The sequence below is a fragment of the Notothenia rossii genome (assembly GCF_949606895.1).
Source record: "Notothenia rossii genome assembly, chromosome: 6".
Lineage (NCBI taxonomy): Eukaryota > Metazoa > Chordata > Actinopteri > Perciformes > Nototheniidae > Notothenia > Notothenia rossii.
In genome coordinates, this window is record NC_136909.1 from 5644224 (window position 1) to 5664395 (window position 20172).

Consider the following 20172-nt stretch of genomic DNA (forward strand, 5'->3'; position numbering starts at 1 on the left):
TTTAGTACAGTATTTGGAGAATGGTTCTGAAATTTAATTTAGTGAAAATCTAATAATTGTAAGACTTCTTTTGACAACTAGTTTGCCCTCAATTAGCGCAACTTTCGTAATACCCTTTACACAATAATTCAAGACAGAAAATACTAAAACATACCATTTCATTTTTTTTAAATCACCACATTTCAGGGGTTCACTGGAAAAAAATGCTGTTCCAAAAACAAGTTAAACAATAAGGAAAACAAGCTCACTTGAAATAAGTACAAAAATCTGCCAATAAAACAAGTGAACATTAGCTGGGTAAGATGTCTTGAAATAAGAAGGGATATTTAGATAAATCACATCTTGTAATTTGCTGGGAGACATACTTCTCAACCCTCCCGATTTTCGCGGGAGACTCCCGATTTCATTGCCCTCTCCCGGTTTCCTCCCGGGGTCATATTTCTCCCGCATTTCTCCCGATTTCTGACAAAATCAGATTTACACACCACTGTTTCCACTCTGACTTTAATACAGCTACACCATTGTTTGGTTTCCATGGTAACACGTCTCTTTAGTAGCGCGCGCAACTCAAAGTCTGACAGGGTGAGCCAGATATAGTCACAGAAAACAGAACAAGGATCGCCAACTATTCTACTCTCTGCTCACTCCTTTCCTGCCCACACATATGCTCCATCAAGGACGGTGCTCCAGGCCGCAAGGCAGTGCACTTACAACTACAATAAGCATGTTAATGTTAATCTAACAGCTCCGGCGATCCACTAGCACCCCCCCCCCCCCCCCCCAGCCCCCATTTTGCATTTCGAAATGCTCCCGATTTCTGAGGTCTGAAGGTTGGCAAGTATGCTGGGAGAATTCATTTTGAACTATATTTGACCAGAATCAGGAAATGTTGTTACAATATAAGCCGCAAATGCTCCAAAGTGTTCTGATGTTAGTTGGTGATTTTCTAATAAATGTGCACAAAAAACTTTCATCTGAGATGCGACTCAAAATAAGATCTTTTCACTTAAAAGGTAGGGTAGGTAAGAATGGAGAAACCAGCTCGAGTGCGCTTCAATTTGAAAATACACAGCCGAAAAAAATCTGCCTCTTCCTTCAGACTTCCTTACAGAGCAACTCCTCCAACACACACGAACGTGCACATGACCAATGAGGGCACGAGATAAGTTTGTGCACAGATGGAAGGCTGACAGGCAGGTAGGCCATCCAGTTACTTTAGCCGGGCCGGCTCAGATGATTGGTCGTGCTTTTTACAGCGCCACGGCTTCCACAGATGATATTTCTTTATGTATTTATTGTCAAAGCATTTCAGATATTCATCGCTATCGGGATGTTAAGAGCATTCCATGGAATATAACAACAAGTGTTTCTGAAGTATTACCTACCCCAGCTTTAACAAGATGATGCAGTCTAAAAACCAGACCTGATATCTCACTGCAGTGTTACTTCTGAAGTTAGTGTTTCTTATATCAGGTGTAAAGACATATTCTGACTAGATATTAGACACATATATACTTTGAGATTTGTAGTGTTTTACTGCAGTTTGAGTTACCTTGGCAGGTCAGAGTGGGGCTGCTCCACTGACCGTGTTCACCACAGATGGATGAATTATCTCCTCCTGTGTTTTTAAAGCCCTTTCTGCAGACAAACAGCACTCGGCTGCTCGGGGCTGAGCTTCCGTCCCACAACTGCACAGTGGACTCAATTATGGGAGGGCTTCCACACAAAATCTCTACAAGAAATAACATTTAAAACCATGAAACATGAGCAGATTCAGATTAACACACGTTCTGTTTACTGCACTCAGGAATAAAGCAGCACAACAAACCGGTAACAGAAAAGTATTCACATTCAACAGGTTGTGTTGAGAAGTTGATTGGCCGGAAATAATAAATGACCCATAATATAATAGGCAACTACACTCTTTTGGTAATTGATTAATGGTTTTTTGGAAGGTTTCATACAAATATGGCGGTTTGATATCATAATAGAGTGATAATGTTTTGGTTTTAAGGCTGACAAAATAAAAAATTTAAAGCAAAACATTACATTTGAAGAAACTACGATGGACGTTTTTTGAAATTTTTCTACCAAATAATTATTATTCTCAGAGATAATTGGCAGAATAATCCATTGTGACAATAATCTTAAATTGACCTTTCGCAAAGCCACGCCCCCCCTTGGTTACTGTTGCTAGTCCGACAAACTGAGAGCCAGATGCGTTAAACGAAGCCATAATGGAGGGTCTCCGTAACGTCGGAGTCGCCTTAACAGACTCATTTTGGAGCAATAACGCAGCAATATCCTCCAGGTCCCGACAAAAGGGGCTACAATACGCTATGGAGGGTTATATCCACAGTATAAACATTAGAAAAGAGGGAGGCACAACATCAATAGAGGCACTTGCATACAGGTCGCAGTGCAAGAGTGAAAAACCACATGAGCTGTATGTCAAATTATACGGAATTATTATTATTATTTTGGAATAAAACAATACAATCACAAGAGGCATTAAATGTTGCAGTTTGTCTAAAGTTAACTACCGTTTCCTTGGTGGCTTTCTGCATCCACCTTGTTGTTCCTTTGTGGGGGTCGGGGTGCCCACTTGTGCAGCAGGATTAGGGAAGTTGGCAGTAGGCTTTCCATTAACAAAATGCTACAAAGATTAAAGCAAAATATAAATGAATGATTGCCTGTTGGCTTTCTTGTTTGTACTTTGACCACAGGTAGACTAATAACGGAGCCCAGCTGTTCAGACATTATTATGCATCAAGTGATATACATGGTCAAAACGACCTAGAAGCACACAGCTTACAGCTGTAGTCGTGTGACTTTAGCTAACGATAGTTAGTGAAATTAGTTAATTAAATTAGTTAGTTAATTTGTGAATGCAATCTTTGCTAGCTAGCTAGCTACGTTAGCACGTATTTACCTTGGAGCAAACGTATTTGTGTTTGTTGATATTCGCCATATTCAGCTGGGCATGGGGCCTGCCGCATTTCTTTATCCACTGGCGGCATCTCTCCTCTCGGGTTTTGGGTTTAGGAAACGGGTAAAATATCACCCCCCCCCCCCCTCTCCAAGCTTATGGGATATCTGCTATCCGATTTCCAAAGACCATAAGCACAACGCTTCACCATTTTCGCAATGTATTTGAACACTAAGTTTATCGGACTTCCACAGGGAGCCGCGCACGTGATCGAATATGATTGGACAACGGGCTTTTAGGGGCGTGGCTTTGCGAAAGGTCAATTGCAGCTCTACTGTTCATATCAGTTTGTACATTGTTTGATTTTGATATGCATTGAGACAACTGATTAAAAAAAATAAGACCTTGGACTTTATCGAATTGAAATGGGAAATGTTTACTATATTCAGATTTATTTTTAGACAAAGAATTAATTTAGAAAATAATTGGTTGATTAATCGATTCATTGATCAAGAAAAAGCACTAGTCAGGGAAGTTAAAGTTCAGATAGGGATACAAAAGACCTGTGTGTGTAAACAAGCTTCTCATTACTTGTAATATAATTGTAATGTATGGTGGCCGTAAAGGTTAAGACAAAAAAAAGAACATTTCAAAAGCACAAGAAAATATCACAAAACACACAAAAAATCACAAAACAAAAGAACATATATAAGAAAACAAAAACATTTGAAAAAACACTTAATTAAAATAAAAACAAACATTTCAGAACAAAACAAAATATCAGAAAACACAACTATATTTCCCAAAACAAAAGTAAACCTTTAATGTTTTTTTATATTTGTGTTTTCTGAAATGTTGTTGTGATTTGTCCTTCAGGGCCACCGTAGAAATCAGCCTCAAACCCCCTGAAAACATTGAGTCAGTGAGTGTACCTTTGCAGAGCAGCGGCGGTCTCTCCCATTCTCCTGCAGCGTTACACTTCGACACATTTCCTTTCCCCACATTATGATATCCAAAGTTACACTGATAGATCGCCCTGGAGCCCGGCCTGGAGCTCGGGTCCCACAGCCTGCGAGAGTGAGGGGCTGCTGGGGGGGGGCCACAGTTCACCTCTGGGAGCCAAAGCATTTACATGATGCATCAAAACTGAAATCACTGGAAATCTGCAGTGGAATTGTGAGTCTGTGCTCCTGAAACTGGTTAAAACCGCTCTGAAAAAGCTGCACAGACACCATTTACTGTCAGATATCACCATGACACATTACCTTATTACTACCAGAGGTGGGAAGTAGTGGAGTACAAATACTTCGTTATACTTAGGTGCATGTTTCTGGTATCAGTACTTTACTCCACTACTTATTTTCCTCACGACTTTTTACTTTGACTTCTTACATTTTGAACCCAAATACCTGTACTTTCTACTTCTTACATGTTGAACTCAAATACTTGTACTTTCTACTTCTTACATTTTGAACACAAATACCTGTACTTTCTACTTCTTACATTTTGAACACAAATACCTGTACTTTCTACTTCTTACATGTTGAACTCAAATACCTGTACTTTCTACTTCTTACATGTTGTACTCAAATACCTGTACTTTCTACTTCTTACATGTTGAACACAAATACCTGTACTTTCTACTTCTTACATGTTGAACTCAAATACCTGTACTTTCTACTTCTTACATGTTGAACCCAAATACCTGTACTTTCTACTTCTCTCATTTCCCAAACAGGCTGGTTCCTTTAGTCTGAATGTGTGTTTGGTGGCGTGATCATTATTATTTAGAGTCATTGCGTGCCTATTGATTTGAACACGATCCGTGTATCCATCATTTCCTGGTCTTCTCTAAAGAAGAAGGACCAATGAAAACGTTGTCATGTTGCCGTTGTTCAGCATGGAAACATTCATTAGCTAACAATGACATTATTGTTCTATTAATATAAAGGGAGGTCAGGTACTCTTTAAAACAGCTGCTAGTTATGGGTACTTTTTACTGAAGTACATTTCAAAGCCTCTTTACTTTGACTTGAGTAAAGAAGTTTAGTCAGTACTTCTACTTTCACCAGAGTATTTTTAAACACGAGTATCTGTACTTCTACCTGAGTAAAGGATGTGTGTACTTATGCTATCTGTGCCTATCTCACCGCCACTTCCTGTTTGCCAATCAGAACCATGGATGGCCGCCTGCAGGTTTCCCACAGGAAGGGGCTTCCTCATGTTATTTACTGTCGTTTGTGGCGGTGGCCGGACCTCCACAGTAAAGAAGTTTAGTCAGTACTTCTACTTTTACCAGAGTATTTTTAAACACGAGTATCTGTACTTCTACTTGAGAAAAGGATGTGTTTACTTTTGCCATCCCTGATTAACACCAATACTAATAAACCACTGTGTATATTTTAGAATACATTTGTTATATTTACTTTACCTTCTTATGTTTGTATGTTTGTGTATATATTCTTCTTATATGTATTGTTGCTCTAAGCTATGATAGAATATTTGAGTATTTTTTGTTCCTAATTGTGCAATTGAAGATTTTGGCCACTTTGTGTTGCCACAATTTTTTTTGTCTTGTGTAACCATTAGCCAATCAGCAACCAAGGTAACCCCCAACCCACCTTGTCACCTGAATATCCTGCAAGAGCACCATTGTATTTGTTAAACCAATCACATCGCAGAGGGGCGTGGCCAGCAGCAGCTCATTAGCATGTAAAGCTACAGACAGAGAATCAGCACTTTGGAAACAGGGCTGAAACAGAGGGGTTTATGGGATGCTGCAATGACCTGTTTGGTGTTTCAGCCAATCAGAGACAGGTTCTGTATATATCTGAGACCTGTAATATATTGATGAAAAACAGTACAATGGACCTTTAAGAAACACTTTGAATGCAGGAGTTACTATTTTTACGCCCATATCCGATCCTAAGTAAAGGATCTGAGTACTTGTTATTTTCCCTGCAGGTGTGTTGTTACCTTGACAGCTCAAGTTGCCTCCTCTCCACAGGCCGTCATCTTCACACACAGATCTGTTGTTTCCTCTCCTCCACACAAAGCCCTCCTCACAAACAAACATGGCGGCGCTGTGGTACGTTGTCCCTGAAAACGACAGCAGCACCGTGTCCTCTGCTGCCTGCGGACGACCGCAGTCTACCACTGAGAGAGCGAGAGGACATCAGAAAACTCAAGTTTGAATCCAGGTTTTAGATTAGATTACATTGTGGCAAAGTGACAACAAATTGGACCTATGATACATAGAACAGTACGCTTATAAAACAATACAACATTACTATACAAATACAAAAACAAGAACAATACGGTCAAGGCAGTAAAATGTAAACAAGTGGTTTCAGGTGTTCTCCAGAAACAGAAATCCTTTATTAGTCCCACAAAAAAAACCTCCTACTGATCATCCTGTTGTATATTCATCAGAGACTGTCAATGAACCAGCCATCTATAAACTGAAGGGTGCTTTTTGACCAAAAGTGGGATTTGTATTTGTAAAAGTGGGATTTGCTCCTATAATTAAGTCTCCGTGATCAATTGTCTTGCCAAAATACAGACAGTAAGACCCTTAAGAACTAATATATCCAAATACAGCAAAAAATATTGCAGAATCACCTTTGCAGGAAGCTCTGTCTCTGTGAGGGTGGAAGGGCTCAGCTCCGTTTCGGACTTCATATCCCAGAATGCAGCTGCACTCAAAGCTTCCCTCCAGATTCCTGCACTGCGCCCCCTCTCCACAAAGGCCTGTGACCGTGCACTCATCAATATCTGCACAGACAAACAATAAAAGAGCATGTGCAGGGCTCGACATTAAAATAGACACTCCGGGCCTTGCCCGCTCGGGCCGCTCAAAATATTGCTTTAAAAAAAATTGTCCTGTGGTAGTTTGACTAGCAATTTTGTTAAATTGTTTCGTTTATTAATGCTACAACATAGCGTTTTGTGAGGCGGTTGTCGTTGTTGGGTGAAAAGAAAACAGCTGTTTTGATGCAGAGCGCAGCGCGAGCAGGCTCCCGTGAGAGGCAGCGCGATCGTCCACTACAGACTTAGCGCCACCTAACCATTCGCCAAAATGTTTTTAATACCAGCGGTAACCGGCCAAAAAACAATCTTCAAATAAAAGAATGTCCCCGGAGGAGTTAAAGGAGAGTGACAGGGAGTAGGAGAAGAAGAGGGAGAGAAAGTTTCAGCCACGCTGGCTTGAACGAAGGAGTTAGTTTCAATATGATGCCAATATAAACAAGGTCTTCTGTCGGCTCTGTACATCAATGCCGACCTATGATGACAAGTAAGTGAAGAGTAGAACATATAAAGGTATATTGGCTAGAGGCAAATGTCCCAGCAGTTTAGGATAATGAAGGATCTAATCTAATCTATTACATAGCCATTACATTTCTAACTCCTAATGACAGGAAGGCAGAAAGCGCTTTATACTAATAATAATACTCATAATAATGATAATAGCAGAATTTTTTTTAACAATGACCACAATATAATTATTTTAATAAACCAAATATGAACAATTGAGGAAAATGAGGAAGCACTGATGATTCAAATGTTGTAGTACAAGTAGTAATGTAGTTTGTGCATAAATTACTATTGCAACAAATGTGTTAATTTCTTCATTATTAGTCGATCTTTTTGGTCGAATGCTCCGGGCCAGTGGTAACAATGGCGGGGCCAGTGGTTACAATGGCGGGGCCAGTGGTTACAATGGCGGGGTCAGTGGTTACAATGGTGGGGCCAGTGGTTACAATGGCGGGGCCAGTGGTTACAATGGTGGGCCAGTGGTTACAATGGCGGGGCCAGTGGTTACAATGGCGGGGCCAGTGGTTACAATGGTGGGCCAGTGGTTACAATGGTGGGGTCAGTGGTTACAATGGTGGGCCAGTGGTTACAATGGTGGGCCAGTGGTTACAATGGTGGGCCCAGTGGTTACAATGGTGGGCCAGTGGTTACAATGGCGGGGCCAGTGGTTACAATGGCGGGGCCAGTGGTTACAATGGCGGGGCCAGTGGTTACAATGGTGGGCCCAGTGGTTACAATGGTGGGGCCAGTGGTTACAATGGCGGGGCCAGTGGTTACAATGGCGGGGCCAGTGGTTACAATGGTGGGGCCAGTGGTAACAATGGCGGGGCCAGTGGTTACAATGGTGGGCCAGTGGTTACAATGGTGGGCCAGTGGTTACAATGGTGGGGTCAGTGGTTACAATGGTGGGCCAGTGGTTACAATGGTGGGGTCAGTGGTTACAATGGTGGGCCAGTGGTTACAATGGTGGGGCCAGTGGTTACAATGGCGGGGCCAGTGGTAACAATGGCGGGGCCAGTGGTTACAACGGTGGGCCAGTGGTTACAATGGCGGGGCCAGTGGTAACAATGGCGGGGCCAGTGGTTACAATGGTGGGCCAGTGGTTACAATGGTGGGGCCAATGGTTACAATGGTGGGCCAGTGGTTACAATGGTGGGCCAGTGGTTACAATGGCGGGGCCAGTGGTAACAATGGCGGGGCCAGTGGTTACAACGGTGGGCCAGTGGTTACAATGGCGGGGCCAGTGGTAACAATGGCGGGGCCAGTGGTTACAATGGTGGGCCAGTGGTTACAATGGTGGGGCCAATGGTTACAATGGTGGGCCAGTGATCCGGGTCAGTGGTTACAATGGCGGGGCCAGTGGTTACAATGGGTGGGCCAGTGATCCGGGCCAGTGGAGTTTTACCCTTAATGTTTACCTTTGATGTGATATTTAAATAATAGATGAAAGTCCAAACTTTCAGATGTGTAGTCATCATGTTTTAATCTCTAATATCGGCAGTGTTGGCCTTTTACTACAGTGGCCCTGAAGGTAAAAACTACATCACACATTTTCTTTTAAACTTTTTTTTTTAATGTTTTGTTAGATGTTTTTTTTTCTAATTGTTTCTGACAAATGTTTTGATTTGTCTAATTGTTTTTTTGTGTTTGGTGAAATGTTATGTTTTTCAAAATGCTGTTTTGTTTTGTGCATTTTTGCATGTTTTTGTGAAATGTCTTAGTGTTTTCAGAAATGCTGTTTCTTTTTATTATATTTCTTAATATCATAATTAGAATCGAGTTTATTGCCAGGTACATTAACACATACAAAGGATTTGCTTGGGTGTCTGGTGTTGGTAACATAAACAATCTAAAAAAATAAGTTGCAGTAGTACATCAAAAATATAAAGATAATAAAAATAAGTATTTTTAAGAAACTATTTAGCAATAAAAAAGAATAAAGACCAAATGTAAAAATAAATATACAAAGAGGTACCACTTTACAATAAGACTACACTTCTAAAGGATTGATAAAGGGTTTATAATTAGGTTATTAATTTGTTTGTAAACACTTTATTAATCATTAAGAATCATTTATAAACCAGTTCTAAAATAGTTTTCATACATCAACACAGGCTCACTATTTGGCAAGATGACTAAGCCTTATATTGGCTACTTAGTGAGAATCAACTCAGTGAGCAACAGATACCAAGGATGCTGGCTGATGAAGAAGACGAAGTAAGCTAGGTAGCCAATATACGGCTTAGCAGTAGATACATTTGGGCTCACTATTTGGCAAGCAACCGGTCACAGTCGCCCTGTTTATCTCATGTCTTATAAAAGCTTATTAATGATTTATAAAGTGTTCACAACCTAATTCATAAATGAATTACAAACTATTCGTAAACCCTTTATACGGGTAGTCTTATTGTAAAGTGTTACCATATTTTATATATATATATATATATATATATATATATTGACATTTATCTAGACTTTTTGCACTACTTTTTATTTTGTATTTATGTATTTTATTATCTATGTTGCATTGTTGGAGGAGCTCAGGTCAGAATAATTTCATTGCCATTTCTACACTGTAGCTTAGTGCATATGAAAATACAAACTTTGAATCTTTGAATCTTTGAATCTAGTATACATTTGTTATATTTACGTTACCTTCTTATATTTGTATATATATTCTTATTAAATGTTTTATTGCTTTAAGGTATGATAGGATACTTGAATATTTGTATTTAATTAATTTTGCAATTACAGATTTTGGCCACTTTATAATGTCACAACTGTTGTTTGTCTTGTGTAACCATTAGCCAATCAGCAACCAAGGTAACCCCCCCCCCCCCCACCTTATCACCTGAATCTCCTCCTAGAGCACCATTGTGTTTTTTAAACCAATCACATCGCAGAGGGGCGTGGCCAGCAGCAACTCATTGGCATTTAAAGCTACAGACACAGAATCAGCACTTTGGAAACAGGGCTGAAACAGAGGGGTTTATGGGATGCTGCAAGGATCTGTTTGGTGTTTCAGCCAATCAGAGACAGGTTCTGTATATATCTGAGACCTGTAATATATTGATGAAAAACAGTACAATGGACCTTTAAGAAACACTTTGAATGCAGGAGTTACTATTTTTACGCCCATATCCGATCCTAGGTAAAGGATCTGAGTACTTGTTATTTTCCCTGCAGGTGTGTTGTTACCTTCACAGCTCATGTTGCCTCCTCTCCACAGGCCGTCATCTTCACACAAAGATCTGTTGTTTCCTCTCCTCCACACGAAGCCCTCCTCACAAACAAACATGGCGGCGCTGTGGTACGTTGTCCCTGAAAACGACAGCAGCACCGTGTCCTCTGCTGCCTCCGGACGACCGCAGTCTATCACTGAGAGAGCGAGAGGACATCAGAAAACTCAAGTTTGAATCCAGGTTTTAGATTAGATTAGATTGTGGCAAAGTGACAACAAATTGGACCTATGATACATAGAACAGTACGCTTATAAAACAATACAACATTACTATACAAATACAAAAACAAGAACAATACGGTCAAGGCAGTCAAATGTAAACAAGTGGTTTCAGGTGTTCTCCAGAAACAGAAATCCTTTATTAGTCCCACAAAAAAAACCTCCTACTGATCATCCTGTTGTATATTCATCAGAGACTGTCAATGAACCAGCCATGTATAAACTGAAGGGTGCTTTTTGACCAAAAGTGGGATTTGTATTTGTAAAAGTGGGATTTGCTCCTATAATTAAGTCTCCGTGATCAATTGTCTTGCCAAAATACAGACAGTAAGACCCTTAAGAACTAATATATCCAAATACAGCAAAAAATATTGCAGAGTCACCTTTGCAGGAAGCGTTGTCTCTGTGAGGGTGGAAGGGCTCGGCTCCGTTTTGGACTTCATATCCCAGAATGCATCTGCACTCAAAGCTTCCCTCCAGATTCCTGCACTGCCCCCCCTCTCCACAAAGGCCTGTGGCCGTGCACTCATCAATATCTGCACAGACAAACAATAAAAGAGCATGTGATATTTAAATAATAGATAAAAGTCCAAACTTGTAGATGTGTAGTCATCATGTTTTAATCTCTAATATTGGCTATTTTGGCCTTTTAGTACGGTGGCCCTGAAGGTAAAAAATACATCACACATGTTTTTGATTTTGGTATTTCTTTTTATGTTTTGTTAGATGTTTTTTTTCTAATTATTTCTGACAAATGTTTTGTTTTATAGTTTTTTTGTGTTTGGTGAAATGTCATGTTTTTTAAAATGCTGTTTTCTTTTGTGAATGTTTGCATGTTTTGGTGAAATGTAATGTCTTAGTGTTTTCTGAAATGCTGTTTCTTTTTATTATATTTCTTAATATCAGAATTAGAATTGAGTACAGAAAACAGGTATATTAACACATACAAAGGACTTGCTTTGGTGTCTGGTATTGGTAACAAACAATCTAAGAAAATAAGTTGCAATAGGAAACTATTAAAAGCATTTTTAGGAAACTATTTAGCATTTAAAAAGTATAAAGACAAGTATTTACATCACATGTAAAAGGCACCTTAAAAAAACTAAAACTCTTAGGACAATGAATACTGTTGACATTATAATTTGTTCCCAGTGGATACCAAAAGTATTTGCAAAACAAAAAGTATTTACATCAAACATAAGTAGGTAGTACTTAGAGATCATAAAATAAATAGATGGAAAATAGACAAATGGAGGAGATAAGAAAAGGTTGCATTTGGTTTTTTTCTCAAATTATTGTCTTTTCTGAAATATGTTTGAATTTCATGAAATGTCGTTGTGTTTTGACCTTCAGGACCTCCTTTTTAAAAGCACTGTTAAACAATAAGATAAGATGTACCTTATTGATCCCAAATTGGGAAATGTTTTCATCGCAGCGGCATGTTGCCGGGAAGATAACAAATCTATAAACTATCTGACAAATAAAACACTATCGAAGGACACATTTTTAGTTTACACAATAGGCGCTTTCACACCAAGTACTTTGCCGTACTTAGTTCCCCCATGGAAGCCGATCGCGTTCACACCGGAATAATTCCCGGGAAGATTACGCAAATGAAGCCGCTGACGTCACTTTGGGTTTACTGGCAGGCTGCAAACAACTTCACGGCGTATACTGCCACCCGAAGTCCCCGGCCGGAAGTCCCCGGAGTTGGGGACTGGCTTCAGTAGAAGCTGCTGGGACTCCCAGAAGCTTCTACTGAAGCCTTCCGAGTAAATCGCCAGAACGCCGACACCTCCTCATCTCCACCGCTCCCATGTTTTCTTTTGTGTTGCCATAAGTCAGTCTCTCTCCGTTGGTGGGCTAATGCTAATGCTAATGCTAATGCTAATAATGCTAAGGCCAGCAAATACAATGGCAGCTTCACAAAACTTTTCAGAGTTTTACGGTGTTATATAAATAAACTTGCCTTGCCTTGCCTACGGGTATGGTTTGCAATTCGCCCAGCCAATCAGAAATTGGAACTTTTTCCTCCCCAGGAAAGTACCTGAACTAAAAGGGAAAAGTACTCCGGTGTGAACGCGCCTAATGTAAAGCAGGGTACTATTTACATTAAGTGTGTAAGGCATGGAATATTAAATTAATTATAAATGTACAGTTAACCAAAGAGAAGCTATGGAGCAGTGAGCTCTTGTTATAAAAAAGACAAAATCTACTTGTCTTTCATCCTTTCTTTATAACTAATGCTGTTAATATATTGTGATTTTAACAAGGCCGGGGACAACAGCTGGAAATTAGCGATATTGTATACAGTATGTCATTTACTGTTCTTTGTGACAGTTGATTAATGGGGACTGTCCGCAACACTATAAACAAATAAACATAAACTAAACAACAGGAAAGCTCACCCTGGCAGTGCGTGCCGTCGTTGGGGATGAAGACGTCCATGTTGTTGGAGGGGGTGAATCCGCTCACACAGGTGCAGTAGTAGCTGCCTTGCGTGTTGTGGCAGTCGGTGTGAGGCCCGCAGATCTTACTGGCTCCGATCCGACACTCGTCTTTATCTGACGGGAAAACACATTTATTAACACCTCATGAAGGTTTTACCAAAAGCTGGATTATCCACAGAGCTCCCTTTCTTACATAAATATCTAGACCTGCTGATTTATACAGAAAAATCACAAAAAAAGCCCCCTTTGACAAATGTGTAATTTGTTAAATTGGGCTATATGATCGATTTTCTGATCACACAAAAAATGTTTAACCACATTGTATTTATTTCCCCATTTCAATTTTTCTTACTGTGGTTATGCATATGTAAGGTTATGTAAAACAACATGCACATTCTGTAATTAAAAACCATACTTGGCAATAAACAATATTGTCATTTAGATTTTCTATGAAAGCATTTAATGCATAACTTTTGTATAATTGTTTTAACGAGCCAACCAATGTTTGCAGACATATAGCAACTTAGCAGCAGAATACTGAGCAATGAGGTGTACTGAAAAACCTCCTGTTTCAATAATACCTCGACCATAAAACCAACAGAAGAAAATAATACAGAATATGTAGCACACATGAGTTGAGCCCATTTGATACGAATGCACCTTGCAGTGGTTTGGTTTATTGCACTTATTGTAAGCAGTGGCGGCTCCAGGGTATGGCTGGGCAACCCAGTCTCACGGCATTTCGTGTTATAGTCACGATATTTAATCTATTGATTCGTGTTCACCAACACGATTTCCCCCTTTTTTTCGTGTCACACAGAATGATTTTAAAAGCAATGTATTTCTATCGGTCTTTTTGTCCGTTAGGGTCTTGGAAGACCGGAAGCTTTGGGGTTCATAAAAACATGTTCTTACTCAATATTAAGCGACGATTATTGCTTTTATTTTAAATCGTATAATGTCTGACTTTTTTTGTCGTCTGTGAGGAAAATAAATGGGGCTCGGAGCCTCAGAATACTGAATGATGTATTTCTTTTAATCTTTTTTTCCTTCTAATTTGTTATTCTTTTCAAAATAACACACAGTTATTTACTCACCAATAACACACAATTATCCTTGTTTTTATTTATTTGTTTGATTCCATAATCTCGGGCTTTTTTGGCATGCGTCAGGAACTGAATTTCAAAATAAAAATAACCCGAAACAGACGTAGGCCTATTAGGGACATTTCAAGCATCATTGCGATACACAGCCACTGAACTGATTACCCAAGCTCCTCAGCTATGGTTTATGCTCGCTGATTGGATGTTTTAGCCGCAAAAAACTAAAATGGCGTTAATTTTTTTTAATATTTCGTGTAGTAATAGATGTATTTATTTTTTTCTCAGGAGAGTACCAGAATGTGAATTTTATGTTAGTATTTCCAAAAATCTCCTGGGGGAGAATACCCCCAGCCCCCCTGCAGCGATTGGGTTTTCAGCATGTCAACTCTTTCACCTGTGGGGAAATTGCAGGATTGGCTCCAGGTCGCCCTTTTTATTTATAACAAGACAAATGTGCCTTTTTCTTTCATACAGTTCAATTTGGATTGAGGCAGGGAAATAATCTAAACATCACCCGTGGCGTTTCACTGTCAAGGGGGGCGATATAGCGTGTATGTAATTGAAGAAACACACTCCTCAATGTCAGTTTCGGTGATTTATTGACAAGGATGACGACACCCTAAAACAGAATAATGCAGCAAGATAAGCTGACAAAGTATTACATCCATGCAATTCAATCAACACAAATATATACCACGAAACAGAGTATAGTAGTATAATAGTATAATATATATATAGTATAATATATGGTATAATATAATAGTGGAAACAGTCTTACATGAATGAGTGGACGAACGTCTCAACTCGAGGCGGAGTGCATGAACAATGTTTGAACTAAAATGGCCGCTCGGCACTTCCGGGTCAGAGCACGGCATAACCAGGCAGCGACAGCAGTGACACTGCCCTCTAGTGGCCGGCGATAAACTCTTCATCCCCCCCAGACCGGAAAGCTATGGGCCGGAATAGGTTAACGGTCTACATCCCGTATCCAGCTGCCAGACTCGGGCTCGTAACGTGCAGGCGGCCTCCTCAAGCGGCCCGGCCGAGTTGGCTGGGGCAGCGTCGGCGGCGACTGCGGCACCGGGAGCGGTGCACCCAGGAAGGCACCCGTAGGAACAGCGAGGTCAGAGGACGCCCCATCAGCAGGCGTCGGTGGGGAAGCGCCAATAGCCGAGTCGCGGGGCCCGACAGCCGGCCGCTGAGCAATCCCCTGGGGCGTCGCCCAGCCCGGGTGGATAGGTGGGGGCTGATGACCCAGGGCAGCGGGCGGCGGCGACGGCGCAGCCGACTGCTCGCGGGCGCAGGGTGTGGCCGGCGTGTAGGCACGGAGGAACCGCCGGTTGCGCAGTGTCAGACGTCCCGAACCGTCAACCCTGACCCGATACTGGTCGTGGCCCGGCGACTCCACCACGATCCCCGACCTGTCCCATTTGTGGGGGCTCGGGCCTTGCTGGTTCTGGAGGAATACCCTTTCGCCGAGTGCCAATGGGCGGAGCGGTCTCGAGTGAGCCCCCAGAGACTCGGTGGTACGGGACATACGGGTCCGAAGGGCGTCCTCCTTCGCCGCCCATGCCTCGCGCCATAGCAGGCGGATATGCGGGTTCGAGAACTTCTCGAGGCGGTTCACGAAGGAGAGCGAGCCACGAAGTGGGCGGCCGAAGATGATCTGTGCTGGCGAGAGGTCGCAGTCGGGGTCAGGCGTGTTACGCAACTGCAGCATAGCGCGCAGGAAGCGGTCCTGATCAAGGCTGCCCGACGGGCCGGTGTTGGACATCAAGAGGCGCTTAGCAGTCTTAACCGCAACCTCCGCCCTCCCATTCGACTGCGGAAAGCTAACGGAAGACACACGGTGTTCGACGTGCCATAAGCGGAGGAAGTCCTCGGTGTGGCTCGCCTTGAATTCCGGACCACCGTCGCTCGAGAGCTCCTCCGGTACGCCGAAGGTGGCGAAGAACGACCGGAGGTGTTGGACCAGGCCAGCTGAGCCCGCCAGGGCAGTACCCGCCGTAGAGCTCAGGACCTCTACCCAGCCCGAGAGCCGATCCCCGACAACTAGGTAGTGACGGCCCCCATAGTCGAAGAAGTCAGCAAACACCGCCTCGAATGGCGTGGACGGGGGTGGGGACGGCCGGGGGGGTGTAGCCGCCTGTGACGGAGCATTGCGGTTGCAGTCTGCACACCCGTCCCTGGTGGCCTGAATGTCCCCGGACATCCCGGGCCAGTAAACTATGGCTCGGGCATGCTGCCCCATAGCTGAGGTCCCCTGGTGAGCGGCATGGAGATGCCGAAGGACCCTCCCACGGAGGGATGGGGGAACCACGACGCGGTCCCGATAGAGCAGGACGCCGTCCTGGGCGTAGACGGACTCACAGACCGATGACAGACTCGCCAGGGCAGGGTCGTTAACGTCAATCCCACCCTCTTGCTCGATGAGTTGGAGGAGGTGGCCGAGGCATCCATCAGCCGCTGTTTCCCGTGCGAGGAGGGGCCAAGAGACGGCTCCGAGCTCCCGTGCGTCGTCGCGGATGGAGGCCATGAGTGCTGACTCCATGGCGTCAGGCCCGCTCGGCAGCCCCAATGAGAGGCCGTTCGCTGAACCCGAGGGGGAAGGATGCCTCGACGTGGCATCAGCGGCATAGTTGCTCTTGCCAGGCAGATGCACAATGTCGAAGCGCCATGGGAGGGTGCGCTGCTTCAGTCTAAACAGACGCGAGTTTGTGATCTCATCCAGCGTACGGTCGCCAAAGATTTTCACCAACGGCTTATGGTCGGTGACCACGACGAGGTTGTCGGACCCCTGCGTGAAGTACCGCGTCTGTTCCAGGCCCCATGCCACAGCTAGGGCCTCTCCCTCGACGGCTGCATAGCGCTGCTCCGCAGGGGACAGGAAACGCGAGCCCGCTAGGGTGACCCTCCACCCTCCTGGACAGCAGTCCGGTATGCCCGAGGCACAGTGACAATGTTGCTGGAGCAGGAAGTAGCCAATGCCACGCATGGACCAGTCAGGGCGGAGGCAGGTACGCTTCTGCATGTCGTAGATCTCCACGCCCTCGCGGATGGCCTCCATTATGGCTTGCTTGGACGTCTGGAAGGCCTCCTCCAGAACGGGGGACCATAGGAACGCACAGCGTGGGCTGAGGAACGGCTTAAATGGAGCCATCGTGTCACGCAACTGGGCGTAGTTAGCCACCTGGTTGACAAGGCCGAACCAACTCCTGATGTCCGTCGTGGAGCCTGGGGTGGGGAAGTCCCGGATGGCGTCCAAGTATTTTGGGAGCGGTTCGATGGTAGATTCCGACACCCTGAAGCCAGCGAAGTCGACGCACCTCTCCGCGAACTGAAGCTTGTCCGGATTCAGCACATTCCCCGATCGGCCGACACGCGTCAGGAAGTCGATGGTCCTCCACCAGTGTTGCTCCAGGTCGGTGTCATAGTGGATGGTGTCATCCACACAACGTTCCTTGCGTTCATAGTCCGAGAGGACGGCGTCAAACCGACGGTTGTAGCCATCCCCTGACGACAGGAAACCCTGTGGTGCCCTGGTGTAGCGCCAACGGCCGAAGGGCGTGATGAAGGTAGTGAGGTGGCGATCCGACTCACGCAGGGGAACACTGTGGTAGCCGTTCCAGGCGTCCGTGACGGTCTTCCAGGTGCCCTTCGGGACGCGGCGTGCGAGGTGGAACGGGGACTCAGTGGCGAAGGTCTCACGTTGGCAGAACTTGTTGAGGGGGGAGAGGTCCACGGTCCTGCGGGGGGAACCGTCGTGCTTCCGAGTGACTACCATACGATGGCACCACGTCACCGGCTCGCCGTACGGCACGCGTTCAATGACCCCAAGGGCTTCGTCCCGCAGGAGGTCATCGTGAACCCTCCGCTGCCAGTGTAGAGGCACCGTAGCCGCGGTGTGGCATGCCTTAGGCGTAGCTGCGGGGTCCACGTGCATCTCGATAGGCGGCCCCTCCATGCATGGTAGTGCCCGATGGGGGCAAGTATTGAATGTCGACGAGGCATATCTCCCGAGTAGCCAACCTTTCATCCGGTTATTGTTCTCTGGCGTACAAGGGAACGGCAGTGCTGCGGGGCGCGCCGGGGGGACCGTGCGCTGAGGACATGAGCATTGGGCGTCCCCGGGGTCACTTGGCCCCACGCAGCCGCCGTTGGTTGACCTCGTCGCATTGATGGACAGGGGCTGGACTGGCGTGTCAGCCGTGTCAGGGCTACGCCTGTCCTTGGGCCCCCTTGCAACGTCGTCCGACGGGAAGTTACTGGGCAAGAGGCCGAGGTTGAGCAACGACTCGTAGGAGAGGTACATGGCCCGGACTGAGCTGCTCACATATACCATGGAACGGCAGGATGTAGTACGGCCCCCGCTGCAGGTCGTCGAGAGCCTAGCGAAGAACGCTCCCTCGATGGCTATAGGGGAGCGGTTGGCGGCCAACAGGCTGAGGCTGACGGGTCGCAGGTCGTCCCGCGCGAAACCGCAGGCCAGGAACTCCTCCAGAGACCAAAGGTCCGACTGCGCGCCAGTGTCTGCGATGGCGGATATTCGAGCTCCGTCGGCCGAGCCCCGGTTGCTGGTGCCATCCCTCGGCCCGACTGGCATGTCCATCGAGATGGTGATTAACGCCCGGGGGTGGTCTCTCAGCCTGGCTCGCCTCCATTCGCCCTTGGAGAAGATGTGGTGCTCGAGTATGATAGGTGAAGGCCTGTCGACACAGCCGTGCGACGTAGGGGCGCGGCGTCGGCGAAGGCTCCCGCGACGTCGGCCAGGGCGGGCTCCAGCTTGCACCGACGAGACCTGGGATACCAGCTCCGACCCCATGGCGGCCTGTTGACTGTCGGATGACGGCTGTTGACGCCTCTGTTGTCGGCGGGCCCTGTAGCAGCCGATGCACACCTGGTGAGGCTTAGGGTTCCACCCGCGAGGCCCCTCCGTGAAGACGTTAAAGACGTTCTTACATTCCGGACACGAGGCACGTTTAGCCCCGTCCGCGGGGCTCGGGGCGGGGCTCGCCTGTGGAGTCGTCTTCAAGCGCCGGAATGACAACATGGCTGATAGGGAGGACGACAGGAGAGCGTTACGGGCCATCTCTTTGTTCTCGACGAGTGCAATCACGTCATTAACTGGCTTGACCAGGACGTCAGTTGTCCCTAGCGTCTCGCGGCGTATGTCCGAGTCATAGATGCCATTGAGCAGCACATCGCGGATAATGTGGTCGGTATAGTCCACGTCCTTACCACACTCGCATACCGCATTATATGCGCATGTCTCTGCTTTACCCCGCACTCTGGCAGCGAATGCGCGGAATGTCTCGTCGCGTTCCTGGCGTAACTGAAGTAGTTCGGTGCGCAGGACGCATGTAGCAACTGGGATGACAGCTAGGGAACGCATGACGGTGATCAGGTCTGGCAAGGGTCCGGAAACGGCGTCGGGGACGGCTTTCAACAGGCTGTCTCCAAGTACAGGCCCAGCGCACTGAAACAGCTGGAAGGGGGCCTGTGCGTCCCCTATGCCTGAGCCGGCGCGGAATACATTCCAACGGCGGATGAACACGTTCCATTCCTCTATTGACACGCCCACATCAACTTTGGGCCGATCGAGTCTCGGGCCGTGAGGGGCTGGGGCCTGGGCTGGCGCGGCCATGACAGGCGCTGCGTGCTGGTGGCTACATCCATGAATCGTCAATATAGCAATGACGAGTGCTTCAGACAAGTCATCGGATTTGAACTCGCAGCCGGGGACAGGGCATCCAACAACGACCATGGTGTCGTCATGAAGAAACACACTCCTCAATGTCAGTTTCGGTGATTTATTGACAAGGATGACGACACCCTAAAACAGAATAATGCAGCAAGATAAGCTGACAAAGTATTACATCCATGCAATTCAATCAACACAAATATATACCACGAAAC

The 20172-nt window shown here is 45.3% G+C and overlaps 1 protein-coding gene across 4 annotated transcripts in view; it reads right to left on the reverse strand.

The window, feature by feature from the left end:
* LOC307043882 (sushi domain-containing protein 1-like) overlaps positions 1-20172 on the reverse strand; it is a 38625-nt gene that overhangs the window by 16460 nt on the left and 1993 nt on the right. The window contains exons 3-7 of one of the 4 annotated variants that reach the window (XM_079688809.1): positions 13112-13267; positions 11087-11239; positions 10442-10621; positions 6551-6703; positions 5906-6085 (exon numbers count right to left, since the gene is read on the reverse strand). In XM_079688809.1, coding sequence (XP_079544935.1) covers positions 5906-6085; positions 6551-6703; positions 10442-10621; positions 11087-11239; positions 13112-13267 — 822 coding nt within the window. The remainder of the gene's footprint in view (positions 1-5905; positions 6086-6550; positions 6704-10441; positions 10622-11086; positions 11240-13111; positions 13268-20172) is intronic. The other 3 variants (XM_079688811.1, XM_079688812.1, XM_079688810.1) reach the window with 3 other exon arrangements.